Here is a 19,846-nt window from a genome sequence, read left to right as displayed (position 1 = left end):
CTGCGAGGATCGTGCATCATACGTATCTAATACCGCAGTTCAAAATATATGAACTTCATATATTTCATTGTATCTGATCTCATTGCAAGTTGGAACCCCAATTTAGAATATAGAAACATCAAAATTAATCATTCACCCTGATTACGCCATTTAATAACCGTGCTAGAGATGAAGTTGAATTTAAACTAAGGCCATCAGCCTGGATAAATAATTTTCCTTTTATTTATTTTTTTTCCCTTTCATTTTTAGCTCTGTTAAGGATTTTCAGTCTTGGCCAGTCAGGTACGTTTACTATTTAGTTGCATGCTTCAAAACAAAATCTTTGTATTGTTATGATCATAAAGATATTTTTGAAAATCAACGGCTATTTTACACTTTATTTAGTGAATGGCATGATCGAATCTGATTGAACATCGAAACTGACCTCAATTAAATCTCTGATATAAAAGGGTAAAGATTATCAGATGGACTAAAGATTGACAATCACTTAGGCTCTGACATCACAAGGCGAACCTTTCATTTTCGTAAGTAGTCATCTTTAGATAAACGATGGAGTTTAATGATAGTGGGGAAAGGTGTAACTTACAAAACTAAAACGCTTAACACATTCTTAGTGTCACCATCTTGTGTAAGCTGGTGATACATGGCTGCAGTGGTAAAACGCAAAATAGTGCGATAGTAAAGGACATAATCGCCATATAAGTCCTGCTGTTTTCCCCGTGAAACCAATCATAACAAAGAGACTATAAACCGTAACAAAGAGACTATCAACCGTAGCAACGACACCCGTCCTGCGGTGTTGAGACAACTTTGACGTCCTTGTAGTACATTAGCGAGAGATGGAAAAGCAACATACCATGCCATAAGTGAAGCATTAAGTTGGTAACAGCTTTTTAAAACGTTGGCCTTAGCTGTCTATCCTTTGTTATTATCATTTGCTTCTTTTGATGTATTAGAACTGCTACCAGGATCATGTTATTGAAAAAATCAAATGTAATAAAATACTATAAGTTCCCTGCGTTTCTTTTGAACTTTATTTGATGTGGCATTCTTCCGTATATCTTGTTTGTTATTTTTTATTTTTTTTATTTTTTTTTTATCTTTTGGGTTCGAAAACAACTAAAGAAAACAAAACGAAGCAAGACAAAACTGTGTTAAACAACAGCCAGTGTAAGGAAGACAGAACATGTGGTCTTACAAGGCGAAAAATTTTGTTTTCTGAGCCAAATGTTCAACCGCTGAAAATGGCGGAAAAATTGAAGGGAGCAAAGAAGGAGCGGAGAGAAAATACAAAGGGTAAAGACAAGTAAGCATCCATGATGGCCGATGAAAGTCTCTCTAAATCAACAAAAGCTGCTTCAGTGTTAGCAGAGAACCTGCAGCTGGATGCGACGACCATGGGAAGGGTAATTTGTTTACTCGATCAAGACAACACCGTACCATTCATAGCTCGATATCGCAAGGAAGAAACTGGAGGACTGGATCCTTCCAAACTCAGGCAAATAAAGGAGCAGTATGAACATTTTAAGTAAGTGAATATCTTAATTAGGCTTTTTCTGCCGTTTGTTTTGGCCTCAGTATACGCGAGGAGTCACACAACAGCCTTGCGTAATTCCACGTGGGGCAAGGGGCGTTTTCAAGGGAAGCAGGAGGAGGGGGGACTGTAAGGGCTGGGTTTGTGAAGTGTAGGGGGATTTTTGATGCGGGCATGGTATGGCGCAAGTTTATTGACTCTTTACACCCAAACGTCAGTATAAATATTCTCCATACTGTTTTTGATACATTTCCTAAGATGCTGACAACTAGGAGAATAGTTTGAGTATGTACAATATCCGAGCCAGCAGGCCATGCGAGCCATGCGGGTCAACAACTCAATTTTTTTGTAAAATTTTCATTTCAAGTTACATTTCAAAGACTTCTCAGTACAGGTGGCCCAAGCTCTGTCACAGGCTCTTTTACAGTGAATAGTTAAAGAGTTTGTATAGTGGTTTCGTTGGACTTGCTTTTGAGCTCCGTAAATGTAAAGTTGTGTGAAATAATGAAAGAAATAAAGTCTTACCTTCATGGAGAGTAGTCTGTGTTGTTCTCCTTGCGATTTGAGGCTGTTTTGATGTGTTTTAGCTTGACGCCCTAAATCACCGTGCACAAAATACGGGAAGGTTGAAAACTTCTGTTGACACATGCTTGCCGAAATCTAACACCAACTCTTCACATATACTAAGGTACCCCAGGTAAGAGGATATTTGTAAAAATCCATTGAAAACAGTGAAGATGGACAGTATCGACGATCTAGTCAAGTCAATGAGTATACGGGTCCTCCCCGTAGAAGAATATGGGGAGGACCCGTTGAGAGAGATTTGACTAGGGTCCAGGTTGACCGCACATTAACAGTCTCTCAGCTGCACAAGAAGTTCCTTCCACGCATTAGAAGAATTCAGAACAGCCATTAATTTGAAATTATCGCTAGATTGGTTGCTTGACAAACCATTTTTTGTGGGATTTTTTTTGGTGAACTAAAAGGGCAACCAATTGGCTTTCGTGCTGCCAAGTTTTGACTCGAGGCGAGTTTGGCGAGCATGTGTCAACAGAAGTTTCCAACCTTCCTGCATTTTGTGCACGGTGATTTAGGGCGTCAAGATAAAACACATCAAAACAGCTTCAAATCGCGAGGAGAACAACACAGACAACTCTCTATGAAGGTAAGACTTTATTTCTTTGATTATTTCACACAACTTTCATTTATGGAGCTCAAAAGCAAGTCCAATTAAACCACTATACAAACTCTTTAAACATTCACTGTGAAAGAGCCTGTGACAGAGCTTGGGCCACCTGTGTTCTCAGCATTCAAATAAAGTTAATCAGTGGTTTGTTCAAATCTCCGAGAGTTTTAAGATAAAAATCTCACCTCGTTGGCACATGTTATGATTTGATTACACAACAAATGCCTTTGGACCATTTCGACGATGTCTTCCTCTTTTACATGCACAAATTTTGCCAGACAACGATAAAAACATAGATTTCTTGAACCAAGTGGGTCAGAATGTAATGTTAATCCCTGCTTATAATATTGGCCTCCAGGAAGCCTTGTAGACGTCAATTCGCCATGAATCTGTATTAGCATGTAGACGATATGGGTTAATTTTCAATCATTTGCAACTACACTCACAAATAAAACATCAAATATCAAAATTTAATGAAAGCAAAACAAAACAATAACTTACCTCAACAAAAGATGAAAAGGATGAAGGCAGATAACAAAATGACAAAGGAGGAAGAGTGAGGATTGAGAAACCTCGAAAGCCAAAGTAAGGAAAATGGACTGGGAACTAACATATGGCTCGCATGTTGACTCACTGGCTCGCTGGCTCCTGAATACTTTGAACAATCCAGAGCTTCTCTTGTTGTGGTGATCATGTCCTATATTCTCGTGACCTGAACGTGGGGATATGGTACTGCTAAAAAAGTATGATCTAAATGTAGACCTTGGATGTCAATCCATCAATTTCTGTAATTGCTTTTGGCTCAGTCAGCTGTACATCTTCTTGCACAAGTTTGTAATCACATCACCAAGAGACTAGATTGATATAATTTGCAGATCCATCAGAGAACGTGCCAAGTTAGTTACGAAGAAGATCGGTAAGAAGCTTACACCAGACATCAAGAGGTCTCTTGACAATGCTGTTACCATGGAAGAAGTGGAAGAAGTGGTAATAAGAATTGACATAAAAATGATAAAAAGCATGGAATGAACCAGCTAGCATTTTTGTGTTGTGGCGAAAGTTTGCACTTGATTTTTATGTGCATTTTGGCATATAGATTTTCTCGTCAGTGTTTCCCTTTGAATCAATCAATAATCATTACCTACTTTTGTTTGCTCTGCTGCACATCATTCACTTTGTTAACCCTTAAACTCTCAAGATCTGACAGTTTATTCTCGCCTCTACCTGCTTAGCATTTCCGTGGTATATTACTGGTAGTCACAAGATTTTTGTGTTAGATCAAGATAAAAACTTCCTGATAAGTTAGATTATTATCATTATACTTGTTTGCTGGATAATGAATGGATTGAAGACTATCCATTGGCTTGAAATTTTCTTATACTGGGTGTGGGACTAATTTGTGTTAGATCAAGATAAAAACTTTCTGATAAGTTTGATTATTATCATAATATACTTGTTTGCTGGATAATGAATGGATGTTCTAGGGGGAATTCATGTGCTGATTACTTCTGGGATTTTAATGGTGAAGAGAGAAGGGACAGAGACCACTGAATATATAAACACATTGAAGACTATCCATTTGCTTGAAATTTTCTTATACTGGGCGTGGGATGAATTAGTAGATGACATGCTACAGTTGTTGATCTAAAGTAAACCGAAACAAGGTGTTCCATTGACCTATCATATGGTACATTGTTTTATACCGAGTGCTTTGCCATAACACAGGATTGAGAATATTATTTTAACTTTAAACTTATTGTTACTTTTAATTTTGTATATTTATGAGATCATCTGAGTATTATCCATTTTTCATTGTCTGGGTTCTTCTTAGATTCTGCATCTAACAATCACAATCAGGGGAGGGCCGACCATTTGTTAGGCACAGACTTTTGCATGTCACAGTGCGTATATGTTATTTACTGAGTGGGAGGTCCATATCAGAACAAAACTGTTCCCAAGGTCTTGAGTATGGTCTTGATGGTCTGAACCTGAAGGGTGAGGGCTGTAAGGTGAAGGGTACAGTTTCTTCCATATCAACCAAACTAGATTGGTAGTGAATTTCTTTTTTATGTTGATTTGCTTTTTTCCTCTGCTCTTCCATGGGTTAAACAGAAATAATTCTGGAATGTGGTCTGTACTGTTTAAAGCTGGACCTGTTTTTACTGCACCATCAGCCAATCAGATTTGAGTACTTAATTTTTTGGCCAATTTCGATGCTTCAGAAAAAAAATTTAAAATTATGGTTTTTTATCTTTTTTTCCTCAAATTGGTTAGTACGCCCCATTTAAGCCAGGTCACAAAGGAACATATGCCGAGAGATCACGCCAGTTAGGCCTTGGTGAACCTGCAGAGCTCTTGCTGAAGGATCCTACAGCTGTTCATCTTGACAAACTGGTTAAACCAGGTGTGAAAGGTACAGAGAAACCATTTCCTTTATTTGCTTTGTCTACTATTGTATTTACAGTTCATACATTGACCTGATGCCAACTCTACCTAAGACGGAGAGCAGGGATGCAGCAGTGGTGAGAGTGCTTACCTCTTACCTCTGTTGCCCAAGTTCAATTCCAGGGCCTTGGGTCAATTGTGGGTTGATCAGTTTGTTATGTTTCTTTTTGTACTTTTACTAGGTTTTCTCCTTCCATAGAAACAAACATAGTGATTGCAAATTTCAATTCAGCCTAGAAACAGTGGAAAGAAGAGCCACCTTGTGGAAAATTCACTGCTAAATTCCCACAACTATTAATACAATCAATATTACTGGACACGACTATGGTTATATGCAGGGAGCAATGATTTGAGGAAGTGATTAGGGAGAGTGTGAAGTCCTTCAGGCTCTCCTTCATTTAGTTCATACCAAATTTGATTCCTGAACCTGCCTTTTCCATCTGTGACTTGTGGGGCCCTAATTCCATCTTATCTTCTTGTATTTTGAGTTGACCAATCAAGTTTTCCCTCATGATGTTTGTTTTTTTGTTTTAGCTTATTGGGAATGAAAATTGGGAATGAAAATTGAGAATGATTATCTAGTGCCAGATTAGTGGCTCAGAAATACTCAAGTCATTGGGTCATCATTTGGATTTAATGATTGGTCTCTGGAAACAACGTATTTGCAGGAATCAGAACTGTCAATGAGGTATCCCTTGGCCTTCAATATATTCTAGCAGATGTCATCTCCAAAGACAGTGCAACTTTAAACTCCATCAAGTCATTGTAAGTCTTACAATTCATTTTATATTTTTTTGGTCATAAGTTGACGTCAAGTATATCAAGCTGTGATTAGGCTCTTTCTTTCTTTTCTTTTCTTTTTTTTTCTTTTTTTTTTCTTCTGACGTTTTTGTTATTTAAGCTGCACCAACTCCAGGCTGAACACATTTGCCAATAAGAACGGAGAGAAATATCACAGTGAGCTAGTAGGAACTCAAATTAATTAGCACATGATAAACACCTTAGTGTACATTATAAAGCTTTAGATGCATGCGGAAGGTTGCCAAACATGAAAGAAGCGTAAGATTCACTCGAGGCGATAGCCGAGAACGACTCTAGCTTCTTTAGTGCTTAGCAAACCTCCCAAGTGAGCAAAACAAAAGGAAAAAGACTCTCAGCGAAAACATATGTTGTAGATAATTCCCCTTACCCCTGACAGACTTTTAGTTCAATTCTGCTGAACAGCAATTTTGATTTTAACTCGATTTTAACCCTTTTTTTTTCACTTAAAAGAGGCTTAAGCTCAAGCTTCTATTCGTTTCGGTGAGATTCTTTCGCAACTCTGCGTCGAATGTCTTTACTTTCTGTGCCGACAGCCAAGCTTCTTTTTTACTTTCATATATGGACTCTTCTCCTTTTTATCTTCCCCCATTCACATTCTAGTTTTAAACGCAGAGAGATACCAAATATCTCCACGTGCAACTGAAATCAGGAGATGTTAACGTGAGGGTTGCGATGTTTTTGCCGTAAGAAACCCTTTGGGAGTCACTCATGTTGACATGTTATAACTGACTTACACTTTGGCGGGCTAAAGAACTCAGTTGGAAAATACTTTTTTGTAAATAACTCATGTGAATAATGTTTAGTTTGACATTAGAAATAAAAACAAATATAAAACAAAACAAAAAAAAAAGGCAAAAGAATTGGCTCTTGATTGCTCTTGGATGACTTGTTTTGATCATGTTTTACAGGTTGAAGAGAAATCCAGTTCGTGTGGTAGCGAGCCTGCGTCCTTTAGGCAAAGAGAGAGCAAAATACAAAAAGTATGATGGTTTTCATAGGCCAGTGACTTCGCTTAAGGCACATCAAGTAATAAGTTTTCTCTTTTCATTTTTAGTATTCAACAAACAGTATTGTAACTGATCTTTATTTCTTTTAGAAAGATCTAAATTTTGATGTATGGATGGTATTTTCAAACAATTGAAACGGTGGATAAAGATCTTACCTTGCCCCTTCTTCTTTCATCACCTTTCTGACAATGGCACCTGCTTTTTCTTATGGAGTTTTATACTTTTCAATGGAAGAAAATAATTTTTCCTTTAGTACGATATAGCAACTTTGCATAGTCAGCACAGCACAATTTGGCATTCCCTGGCGATGGAGTTTGAGTCGGCGTTTTCGAAGACTGTATATGACCCAGGGGAAACTGGATTTTCGAAGTCCTAAGCAGATGCGAAAGAACGAACCAATCACAATAGCGGCTCTCCGAGTACAGTCTTTGCTTACAACTCAAAAAATACAGTTTCCATTGGATGTTACAGTAGGCGACAGAGGCGTTAGCGGTATTAAAAATCTCACCATATCGTATCGCCGTGCTTTTCCGATTGACTCCGAGTCCATCCTAAGCGAAACTTAACTCACGTTATGTACCACCTCTTTCTATAGGTGCTTGCTTTAAATAGAGGTGAACAGAACAAGAATCTCACCGTGAGGCGTGAGATTCCTAAAAATGCCGAATTTGACTTTCATACTCCTCTTCTGGAAAAATGGGTGCCCTCCAATGCATCTGGTGCAGTATATTAATTTTGTGACATGGCTTGAAAATCCTAAATTAGACATAATGCTATTATTATTCTCATTGTTGTTGTTGTTATTATTATTATTATTATTATTATTATTGTTATTATTATTATTATTATAACAGTCTATTTCATCCAGTCGTAGAAGATGTTCAAAAGAAGCTTTACAGTGACACTCTAATTTTCGAAAAATGTATTTAAATAAGTCTTTATACGTCATACGCACTATACATTTTACCTATTAATTTCATTTTGGAGCTGTTATCATTTTAAAGTTGTTTGATTTTGTATCAATTGTAAGGATGTACATAATTTCAATAAAATGTCCTTCATGTAATGTATTTGATAAACCATTAATATTATTATTTTATTTGACAATTTGCTAACTATTTTAATGATTGATTTAGCACAGATAAAAAGATTATGCAAGAGTGCAGTGCTTGATGCTTACAAAAGACTCATTGAACCAAAGATCATTAGAAGAACCAGGTGATGCTACAAAGCATAGTGCCTGCATACGTTTGGTGTAACGATTAAGATTCTTGATACACGAGGTAGCTCGTTAGTGCTAAAGATTTCATTCTGGTGAAGTTTAAAGAAATTTGCATTTGATTGTCGAATTTAATTCATGATAGCGTTTGTTCTGTTTGTTTCGTTCCCTGATTGGTTCAGAAACTATTGCCACACTCAATTAGGGGTATTATAAAGCTACATGAAAAGTAACTGTGTTTAGGTCCCATGTTCCATGCTTCGGGAAGTCTATTTATTTACACTGTGAATTATCCTTGGCTTAATGTGGTATTTCCCACTTTAAAGATGCGGTATTTAATAATTTGAATGTTTGATTTAAAGTTGATTGTACTATTATTATTATTAATATTTCCTTTGAAGAGTGTCATTAACGAAACAGGCTGAAAAGGAGAGCGTCAACGTATTTGTGATGAACTTGTATCGTCTCCTCCTCACCCCACCATTGAGAGGAAAGAATGTCATCAGTCTAGACCCAGGCTTCTCCCATGGATGCAAGTTAGCGGTTCTTGGGTCTACAGGTGAATAACAGACAAACATAACGACAAACAAGCAAGTAAACAGACAATCAAGCAAACAAAAGAACAAGATGGAAAACAAACGAAATACGACAAATAGAAATTAAAAAATAAATGTAGAAGCGAAACGATGTAATTTCTTCTTTCAAATAGAAGCGAGGAGAAAACACTAAGTATTTATCAATATCATATGTGATATATTTTCAATATCTACAATGCACATTTTGAATCCATTTCCTTGGAGTCCCAATCCTCGCAATATCAAAATGTTGTTAAACAAAGAAGTGCTGTGAATAATCAAAATTCTACGCTGGACGGTCTTATATTGACTGACCACCAAGCTCCCTCCCCTAAGGTTCGACGCATTGTTGGGCATCTGGACGGAGAGTGTCACGATGTGAAGCCGGCAGAGCACAGTTTTTCTTTTATTCCTTTTGTACAAAAAAAGAAAACAAATCGTCGTCTTATCTTTTGTGTGACAGGTTTATTTGTGACGCACATGAAATGGCGTTATTATTTCTTACTGTAGGAGAGATATTAGGGACAGGTGTAATCTTTCCTTTTGGGGAAAACAAAAACCGAGGACGAGCAGAGAAGACTGTGATCGACCTTGTTCTAAGACACAGGTAATACAGCTTTTTTTTTTTTTTATGTCTTTAAAAGTTTCCAGCGTCGTCACAATTTCATGTTAACTCAGGCTTCTTACTCCCACGAGTAACCAAGACAGAATTTCCTTTCACAATATCAAGCAGACAAGTGGCGAGAATGAATGAAAATAATAATTAAAGGAACTATCAGTTGATTTAATTCCAAATTGTCCAAACCTATAACTCATCTTTGGATTTTTATGGTAGACAGTAAGAAAAATTACCAGTGAGATCTGGGAGGGATAGGTTTAAGCAAAGGCGACAAAGAGTACACCTCACTGGTTTGTGTAGTTTTATTTCTCGTATCTTTGCCTCGGGCTTTTTTTTAGTATGCATCACGAGACTATTGAGTATTATTTCGGATAGAGGCTCCGACCTTGAACACATGACAACTTGATCAGGAGACTCGAATTACTTGGGTATGATTGGTTACAAACAGATGCTGTTTGGCTAAGAAAAGTGCCCAATACCTTACTTTTCAGCCTAATTGCAGTCACTGTGATTGACATGTGTTCACTTTCAGCTGTGACTATGTGGCCATTGGGAATGGCGTTGGATGCCGGGAAGCTGAACAGTTTATTTGTAAACTCATCGAAAAAGGAAAATTTGTACCTCGTGACGTCGCTTATTGGTAAGAACCACGAACAAATATTACCAATCTTCATATTGCTTGCAGGGTGACCAAGTTCTGGTTCACAAAAATGCTACTATATCGAAACTTTTTTATTATTATTATTATTATTGTTATTATTATTTTTTTAATGAGAGCTCATCTTTTACGGCGTTATGCAGCGGTTTAGGTAACTGTTAGGGCTATAAACAGTATAGCACGACATATCGAACCCTTCACCAAGTTATTCCCACGTCCTATCGTAGTGTTAGGTAGGATTTTCTATTTAATTAAATGAATGGTACAAACTGTATTTACGTTTTACCTAATAACTGATAATATCTTTCAGTATCGTCAGCGAAGCTGGAGCTTCTGTTTATAGTGCTTCTCCTGAGGCAGAAGCTGAGCTGCCGAGCCTCGATACAACCTTGAGGGGTGCTGGTAAGTAAGTCCCCTTCTTAATTTCTCACAACTTTGCCCAAAATTGTCTTTGGCTTCGGAATCCAAACAAGGTTTATCGAGAATAGTCCATGGCAAATAAAATCTCGAGAACAAAACTTGTAAGATAATTAAACGGAACTCTAGTAAACTGTTGGTCTCATCTGGCTATCCAATCAGGTAACGCAAAAAGTACTATCTATTTGCTTGATACATGCTGCCTTGTAGATATGATTTTCGTGTTGTATTCCTTTTTTATTGTACTTATTTATCTTGATATTCTAGTTTCAATTGGGCGGAGATTGCAAGATCCTCTCTCAGAATTAGTAAAGGTTGAACCCAAGCATCTAGGTGTTGGAATGTATCAGGTAAGGGAAAACCCCTAAGATACGTTAGAGTCCTGTTTATTTAAATTCAGTTTGAATAGGTTTGATTCGGCCTAATTTTGTCCTTGTTTTTGCTGTTTTTCTTGGTGTTTTGGCCGCTATTTATCTTTTTTTGTTGGTTTACTGCAGCATGACATCCCCGAGACTATGCTGCGAGAGGCCTTGGACGGGGTGATAGAGGACTGTGTCAGCTTTGTAGGAATTGACTTAAACGTGGTTGGAGTCTCCATGTTAAGGTATTTTATTATTTGTGTAAAAAATCGTAGCTATAAATAAAAGATTACACCTACGATAACATCCTGGAAGGTTAATTGAATTGCTGTTATAACCTGGGACTTACTTGAGTGGTAAGTTTCAGGTTAAAGCAGCAGTCCAATTAACAGTAATTGTTAAAGAATCTTACAGCTTTTAAAACGTTACGGTGACTTACAGTGTTCATGAATGAGATTCCATCGTGATGCGAACTCCTTACGGTGTTCTTACTCTCTGTTTTTTCTCTTAAGGCGCATAGCTGGTTTAAATGAAACGAAAGCGAAGGCTATTTTAGCATGGAGAGAGAAACATGGTGCCTTCGTAAACCGTGAGGAGCTAAAGGAAGTGAAAGGAATTGGATCAAAAACGTATGAACAATGTGTAGGTTTTGTCAGGATAATCAGTAGTCCGCCAACTCAAGGCAACTGTACAATACCATCTACCAGTGGTCAAGATACGATTATTATATCAAGTCCTGACGGGGGAGAGAATGCGAAGACCCATGGTAAGAAGAGAAAACATGCAATCAGCGAAGAACAGGGAGGGAGGAAGAAACAGATGAAAACTGTTGGGAGCCAAAAGTTTCGTCCCGAGCCGTTGGATAGGACTTGGATTCACCCTGAATCTTATCCAGTGGCTAGAAGGTAAGCTGCGCGTGACAGAATTGCATGAAATAGCATCGAATTAGCTTTCCATTGATCAAAATTAGGCGAGATCAAGCAGATAAAAATAATACAACAGATGATCACTATCCAATGAAATCAGTTAAAGTTACGGACTTATTTCTTCCAGGAAGATATATTTCTGAGAAGAAAGGGAAAAAAAAAAACCTCATGTTGCTCATCTTATAAGTATACACTTGTCACACATTTTAAGTACACAAGCTTTGCGTCACGTCAGAAACAGGAACAAGAGTAGTTAACTGTATGTTACAATAAAGTCACGGTGAGAAGAATATGGTCATCTTTGACTGACATTGCCATAGCAGATTATTGATCTGCAACCTTTGTTTGTTTCGCTATATAGCGTCATGAAAGAGTTGGGTGTTCTACCAGAGCAGATTGGTAAACCGGAAGTTAAAGCTGCGATTGAAAAATATCTACAAACTCAGAGTAAGTTAGGATCCTCTAAAGTCTATCTTCCGTAATTGATAATATATATAATAATTTCCTTAATGATTTGCGATATATTCTTCCACTGTTGGTTTTTAGAATAGCTTAAGTTATAAATAGGCAAAAGAGTAGAAGTCCCGGCGTTTTAGAATGAAAACTACAAATAAATGACAGTCACAGCATTTTCGTGTCACGGTAACATAAGGATTTAATTAAAGACTTAATGATGATGCCAAGACATCCTTGATTTTTTTCAAAATATATACTGCTTCATAGTTAGCTTGAGCGTATCACAGTATCTCTCGCTTCAACTCAGTCCAGTATCTGGGGAGTTCTCGAGTCTGTCGAAACTCTGTTCTGCAAAACCTGCAGTTTAAAAAAGGGCGTTGCGTCAGCAAGGGATCTAGGCCTCACGTGGACCCAACTTACAAAGACAGGACGCTCATAGGCTAGACATAGGAAATTAGAAGTTCGGCCTACCCATCAGCCATCACTCTCTTCTCTTACATTAATGCTATGATCCAATGGTACGTTTTCTGAATTTCTGTTTAGGTTTTTAAAGTATGGTTTGGTTTTTGTGGTCGTTGCTTGTATTGTAATTTTGATTGTATTTTTTTTTTTTTTTTTTGGTTTTGAATAATCTACAAGAAAACCGAATTATTATTCAGTGGAACTCAATTAAATTCTCACCTTTAAAATATTGCAATATAATGTTGCTATAACTATAGGTTTAGAAATTGTACCGCCTAGTTATTTAATCATTGGAGTGAGTCTGAGTATCTTTGCTACTGGTTTGGTTTCGCTCTGCAGAGATTGAGAAATTGGCGGCCAAGAACAATGTGGGCATTGCAACACTACAGCATATTGTGGATGGTCTCAGACAGGCGACGGATCACGACATAAGAGTCAGTAAGTATAACGACCCCCAGCCTTCTCCTCCCTAATTGAAAACTCGGACGACACGATATTCCTTTTGTAATAGAAAGATACAAAATGTAGTTGAGCAGGGGTTTCATTAAGAGCCAGGCACTGGGCAAATTGACCGGTTGTGAGGACGGCTTTGCCCACCTGATTTGACCATCTTGAGGAAAGTTTATCTTATAGAGAAGTTTAGTTCAAAGAGTTTTGCCCGCCTGTGAAAACCAGTTGCCCTCCTGCAGAAAACAATAATGAAACCCCTGGTTGAGATGTAACATGAAGAGGATTTGGAATTTTGACGATGCAAGGTAGCCCAATTGGCTACGTAGCAAACAAATAAACATACTAACAAGAAAACAAAAAAGGAATAGCATTTTTGTACTCTCTAAAATGGCAAAATGAAAAGAGTGGAGAAGGAAAATAAGTTTGCCTTGTAAACTCTTTGAATGGGTAAGGAAAACATTATCCTTACATTTTCAATACAACATGAAGGAGACAAGTGATGAAAATAAAAAGATAAAATATAAATTAGGGGATTATTAGTTGTTCCAATACTGAATACTCCAAAATAACATCAGGAAAATTTTATGGCAGGCAGTGAAGAGAAATACTAATGAAACTTTAGGAGTAGAAGGGTTCAAGAAATACAGGGACCTCATAAAAATAAAAATAAAAAATTAATTAAGGATGATGAAGATACCGGTAAAAGAATACCTTGCAGTCTTTTGTAGTAATTATTTACCCGAAGGAAGGGGAAGGGGGATAGAGACAGAGTAACGCAGTGCTTATTTGAGCCCGACGTTTTTCGGGGACACGATTTAATACAGTCTTACTGCTCATGAACAATTTGTATTTGCTTCTTCCCTGATTAGATTTCCAGAAACCTTTGTTCAAAAAGAACATCACCTCGCTTAAAGACATTCATCCGGGCACTCAGCTTAGCGGTCGCGTCATGAATATGACGTCATTTGGTGCATTCGTAGACTGCGGTGTTGGCCTGGATGGCCTGGTTCACAACAACGACATGAGACAGTTCGAAGGAAAACTAGGCCTAGGAGATCTAGTTGAAGTCACTGTTAAAAGTGTCGATACTGAGAAACAACAATTTTCTCTGGTTCTGAAGAAAATTTCCTCAAGTTTCAATCCAGAGTTGCTTATCTCAATGGGAAATTAGTTTGTGAATTTTTTTCAGAAAAAAATTGGCGACAAACTTATCATTCCCAGGTCTTGTTTTTGCTTCTTTATGAATGTAGTGCTTCCACATTACAATTACTTGGTAACAGAGTGTTTCAATTAAACTTATTTGAAATTGAGGTCTCTTATTAGGAATCTTCGTCTTTGCGAGTCACTGAGTGACTGAGTGAATTTGCTCCTTTCTGCTTTGAAGCCATCACTAACTCGAAATTAAGACAGCTCTACACTTGTGTTACCAGGAAAAGAAAAAAAATTAAAAAGGAAAAAGCAGAAATCCCTTTCGAATCAAATCAGACTCACAAAGAATTATCTGTTTTGTTAAAAGGGAAAATCCCTCTTAATAATATTGCAGACATCATTAAAATATATTTTCTCTAGAACTTGTCTTCAAAAATTATCTTCCACTTTTATGCTTGAAACAATGGAATGCATGCGAATACTTACCAAACCATACACCAACAAGAACATTAGTTACCGCTCGACATGGAACGATACACCACTGCTACATCTTGTTTAACCCTTGATCCCTAACCAGTGAACAGCATTTAATTTCTCCATACAATATCACACCTGGATCACTTTTTTAAGGTCTCGCGAATGAAGGAAGTGATCTCCAACAAAAGAAGCTCATAATTGATAAACTAAATTCTCCTTGTCAACTCCTCAGGAATTGTATGAAAAACATTATGCAGAATATAAATACTCATATTAACCCTCAAAGTTCAACGAATTACATTTATTTAGTTATTGCACTACTTGCTCTTGAAACTAACTTCATTAACGATACAATAGACTGCAAAATTTTTACTTTTGAAATTCTCCCTATGTGCAGTGTAGCATGACCTACTCGTGATAAGAACATTCGACCGGTTCCTGCCTCACCAATGCCAATTGCTATACTTCGTACTCTGTGAATGTGCCTCGGTTCACTTTAAGGCCGGTCGAGGTCTTATAATGAGTTAACGAAACCACCCGTCGACCCCCCAATTAAATAATGCTAATTTCACACAACTTAAAGTGTATATGACACGAAATTTTTTTTTTCGTTGATAGCTAGGTCCATGTGTGTAATAAACGGTTTGAGAGTTTAAAATGAATGAAACAATTTTTTTGGTCGATTTTTAGCGCCCGAAACACGCTAAATTTATGTGTAAAATGGTTCCCGGAGACTGGGCCGAGAATTGGACTCGTGACGTCAGGTTGTTTGATCCTATGATTGGCAAGGTCAACAACTTTCAGTGTTTTCCTTGTAACACGCTGTGATTACTCGCTCAATTCTATCGTTTCACGCTTCGAAATGTCCAGCGATTCCAAGAGTATTGAGTCGTCTGACTCTATAGAAAGTATGGATTGTGGAATAAGCGACAGTTCTGAAGAGGAATGGGGAGTTATCACTGGTGTGATAGCTCCATATCAAGATGAGCCGCTCGCGGACGAGAACGACGAAGAAACTGGCGTTTCGAGCGAACAAACCGATGTTGATGGACTTACCCCGTCAACTCTGGAGGCTAGATACGAGAGAACTGTAGACGTAGACTCCTGGTTAGTAAAACTGGTCCTTTAAAATTCCTTGTATATATACTTATAGCAAACCTTTGTTAGACAACAATTCATTTTTGCTGTCTTCTTCAGGTGTCGCTGCGAGCAATGTAATACCGGAACGTTAGTTGGTTCCCTGGAGTTTCGATGTTGCAGAGAGGTAACAAATTCATCCGCAACGATGGTTTTTGATGGTTCCATTGAACGGATAAAATGCATCACACAACACGAGGACTACGATGCAATTACGAACCGCGCAGTTCTTCTCCAAGTGGCTCCCTTGTTGAGAAACCAGGATGGTGGGACTTACCGTCGCCGAGGTAGAATGTCAGAAAACGAGTCAGTACATTTTTAGTAAAACATAAATAAAAACATACAATGTGTAAACTAGCATAATCACTTTGCTGGGCATAAAACATTAAGCTTCAGATAAATCAAGGTAAATTAAGGCACCTCAAGCTATAAAAGTTGACCAAGTTAGATTTTGCATTTACTTGGACTTTTATCTGATGCACTGACCTAAGATAAAACAGGAACTAATAAGATTGCTTGCAAAGTAGCTTGTCGGAAAATGTAAGCTTGAGAAATGCTCTGCAGTACATTATCAATTCCTAAACATAAATATTTTTTATTTGAATGTGTGTGTCATGGGGAGGTGAAAGGCAGCCGGTCCTGTAGTAATGTAGAGCATTCTTACACACCTTCCTATATAATTTTCATTGTGCTTTTACTCTAGGTTCATTAGAGCTGTTGCATACCGATGGACCACAAGGTGGCTTTGTGGCTACATGGGCTGGGATAACAGAAGACCACTACCAGCCTGTGTTTACCATAATATCAGAACTAAATACCAGTCACAAAATACCAGAGGTTTTGCTGCTGCTCATTACAGAGACTAGCATAGTACACAGAATCAAAACTATGACATGATTGTTCTACACTGATTGTCTCGGTAAACAACAATTTTCAAATTGATTTTCATGGGTGGTTGTTTCTTGTTCTATTGTTTGGTAATGTATGGACTGTGAACCAGAAACAGCTTAGGTTCTACATGCACACTAGTTTGACTAAATTTAAAATTTCAACTTGTTGTAGGTACAATGCAAATATTGTAAGTCGATGAGTACAGTGCAATGCAGGCATGGAAAATTTGAAGTAAAAAGGAAAATTGTACCACGCAGAAAACCTTCCTGTGACAAAAGTTTGGTCACTTTATTTTTTGCAACGGCTTTTGTGACTTCACAATGGTTTTTGGCATATTGAACAATTGTAAGGTCGTCTTGAAGTGGGTTGACTGCTGCTTGGGGTATCGTCACTGATAGACATCTGTAGTTTAGCCTGCTCTGCTTCTGTAAAATAAATAAGTTTATTTAATTATGTTAGTGCATTTTTTGTTTGTTTGTTTGTTTGTTTCACATGCTTTTACCATGGAAAAAACATGTAGAAGACATCCTCTGTGGAGACAATCATCATATTCAGGGGTATCTGGATCAACTCTGCAAAATAAAAGGCATGGCTGAATCCTTTCAATAATATACTCAAGTTACATAATGAATTATTGTGAAGTGGAACAAACAATAAACTCAGACTCATACCCAGTAGCTACTTATATGTTTTGAGGGTGAGAGAAGATTGGATATGAGAGTGAATTGATGAACATGAGGAGTTCTGGATGGGAAAAAGGGCTATTTTCCTTTTGTCCTTTCCCATAACTCCCTAAGTGCCTCAATCCAGTTATGCAAGTGGTATAATTCCAATGAAAGCTACAATAGTAGTCTCACCTGATATCTTTTTCCATGCTTTCTTCTGAGAGATTCTCTTCCTCTTCATCATCCTCAGTACCTTCAGCTTCTGTGGAACCTCCTGCCTGTGACTTCCAGTCCCCATCCTCATTCTCTGTTGCCATATCTGTATCAGTCCCAGTGCTTGACCAGATAAATAAATCTTTGGACCCACTTTCCTCCTGCACATCAATTTCTCCTTCAGATGCTGTTTCAATTACTTTCTATAATAACAAACAAACAAGATGGAATAAATTATCCAGTACTAGTGAGAGTGAGTAGCACTAGGAACACTTGAATCAAGTTCAATATGGATACTATTCTTTTGCCATTATACAAAGCTACAAGAAAGCATAAATAGGTTTTGTTTAGCACTCACACTTTTGAGCTCTCTTATCTCCTTTTTCTGTTCCTTTACTATTCTCCTTAGACGCATAGTTTGCTTCTTCTGATTTTTTAATTTGGATTTATATACACAATCTACACAAGAGCTGCCTTGCAATGGTGTTACATTGGGGGATGGTGCTGTATTGACTGGCGTAGTACAGGTATTGTTGGTGGAGGTCAAGGCAACTGGAGAAGTGAAAGGAGTGGTAACAGAAACAGTAGCAGTTGAGGTATTGGTGCTGCCAGAACTTTCATCAATTGGGCTCATGCACACATCTGTTGCGATGTTGAACGGATTCTCTTCATTTGTATCATCATCATGATCATCTACAAGATTACTCATTGATTCTTCCCTGGCCTCATCAACCTTCTTTTTCTTCGCCTCCGACTCATGAAACTCTGCAAAGGCATCACGCCTTAGCTGCAGCAAAAACATAAAATATCCTGGTTGATAAAATATATCGAGCACAAGACACCCTTGCTTTTGCTAAGATTATGTGTAGGATTCGAAACGATCACAAAGCTTGTATAAATCAATACTCAAAACTCCAGTGAACATATTGATGATTCACTAAGGTATAGGTTTTAGCAGTTCAGTTTGCTTTCAGCACGGCAAAACCGCAATTAGACACGGACATTTTACACATAAATGCTTCCAAAAGAATAGGTTATTCACATCAGAAAAACTTACACATGTTAATGTTTATGATCGGAGATCACGAGAAAAGGCTTACCTGTCGCCTGTTGCGATCTGTCAGAACTTCAGGACCTTCTGGTAGAACTGCATGTCTTGTTGGAACAGAGCACTTGATAAGAACTTTGTTCCGTTTTACCTGCGTCATACCGTCCAGCGAAAATGCCAAGCTGCCCTCGTAACAACTTTGCTCAAAGTGAGTCGAACACAACGAGGCATGTTTGGCAACAGGTTCGCCGAAATCAACTCGGTGCCGCTGCACGAATTTCACCCATTGGGCTCTCACTGTTGGATTTACAGGAAACTGGTGCATCGAAATACCCGGTGTGTAGCTGGTATTCGTACAGCTTCTATTGTTGGGCGCCCCAGCCACACAATAACGTCCACCTTTCCGTACTGGCCTATTCTTTTCCACCATAGACCACTTTCATAAATGGCTGCCGGATTAATATTCTTTTGTTTAAACTTAAATTTGCCCGATTGGCCTCGCTTGAGATTATGTATTCTTTTGAATTTTGTACGGGAGAACGAGGCCACCCAGGCAAATTTATATGTAAACAAAAGAATTGTAATCGGGCAGCCATTTATGAAAGTGGTCTAATGAGTCAAACAACCTGACGTCACAGGTAAAGTTCACGTGACCTTTTGGCCGCGCGTTCGAGGGGACAAATTTCAAGCCAACTTAGCGCGTAGTTTAAACGAAAACTATGTATTTATAATTATTTTCAACGATTTTTAACTTTCGAACCGTTTGTTATATATATCGAACTAGCAGAAAACAAAAAAAAAAATTTCATGTCATATACACTTTAACATTTTCCAGTTTGTTATTTAGAAATGATGATTTTGAAGATCTTAACCTAATGTTGATAAGCATAAAATATATTTTCTCTATTTAGTGTTTACGTGCACTTGCTTCGACTTATTAAGCAAACTTTAATTCCGTTATCAACATCAACTCCCAAGTTTTTTCGTTCTCGGCTTTGTTACGAGGATCGAATTATTTTTACTGAATCTGTCACGCAATCCCAGACTTTTCCAGAATTATCTATAATCTGTAATATTCCAGAGACTTCTTTCATGTGACTCGGCAGTTTTCAGAAATAGTACAACTTGTAA

At 37.8% G+C, this 19,846-nt stretch overlaps 3 protein-coding genes across 5 annotated transcripts; 2 read left to right on the top strand and 1 right to left on the bottom strand.

Moving 5' to 3' along the window:
- Positions 1-1,224: 1,224 nt before the first annotated feature.
- Positions 1,225-14,706, top strand: LOC111334120 (S1 RNA-binding domain-containing protein 1). Of its 2 annotated transcripts, none has more exons than XM_022939809.2 (17): positions 1,225-1,528; positions 3,596-3,707; positions 4,995-5,133; positions 5,834-5,930; positions 6,896-7,013; positions 7,590-7,713; positions 8,131-8,212; positions 8,615-8,772; positions 9,299-9,395; positions 9,940-10,047; positions 10,376-10,467; positions 10,750-10,832; positions 10,980-11,086; positions 11,354-11,746; positions 12,129-12,214; positions 13,025-13,123; positions 14,005-14,706. In XM_022939809.2, the coding sequence occupies exons 1-17, from the start codon at positions 1,317-1,319 to the stop codon at positions 14,304-14,306; spliced, it is 2,409 nt and encodes an 802-aa protein (XP_022795544.1). In that variant the 5' UTR covers positions 1,225-1,316; the 3' UTR covers positions 14,307-14,706. The 2 variants fall into 2 exon arrangements, with proteins under 2 accessions (XP_022795544.1, XP_022795545.1); XM_022939810.2 differs by having other exon boundaries at positions 1,392-1,528; positions 3,579-3,707.
- A 637-nt stretch (positions 14,707-15,343) lies between these two features.
- Positions 15,344-17,459, top strand: LOC148728851 (uncharacterized). 2 transcript variants are annotated; one of them, XM_088725411.1, is made up of 3 exons: positions 15,344-15,868; positions 15,959-16,185; positions 16,602-17,459. In XM_088725411.1, the coding sequence occupies exons 1-3, from the start codon at positions 15,624-15,626 to the stop codon at positions 16,793-16,795; spliced, it is 666 nt and encodes a 221-aa protein (XP_088581537.1). In that variant the 5' UTR covers positions 15,344-15,623; the 3' UTR covers positions 16,796-17,459. The 2 variants fall into 2 exon arrangements, with proteins under 2 accessions (XP_088581537.1, XP_088581538.1); XM_088725412.1 differs by having other exon boundaries at positions 15,959-16,204.
- LOC111334116 (uncharacterized) lies at positions 16,939-19,509 on the bottom strand. Its single transcript, XM_022939805.2, has 5 exons — positions 18,768-19,509; positions 18,026-18,454; positions 17,647-17,870; positions 17,292-17,361; positions 16,939-17,214 (listed from the first exon to the last, which is right to left on the bottom strand). The coding sequence occupies exons 1-5, from the start codon at positions 19,143-19,145 to the stop codon at positions 16,939-16,941; spliced, it is 1,377 nt and encodes a 458-aa protein (XP_022795540.2). The 5' UTR covers positions 19,146-19,509.
- Positions 19,510-19,846: the final 337 nt, after the last annotated feature.

The sequence above is a fragment of the Stylophora pistillata genome, chromosome 6, assembly GCF_964205215.1.
Source record: "Stylophora pistillata chromosome 6, jaStyPist1.2, whole genome shotgun sequence".
NCBI classification, from domain to species: domain Eukaryota; kingdom Metazoa; phylum Cnidaria; class Anthozoa; order Scleractinia; family Pocilloporidae; genus Stylophora; species Stylophora pistillata.
This window is presented reverse-complemented; position numbering and strand designations above follow the sequence as displayed.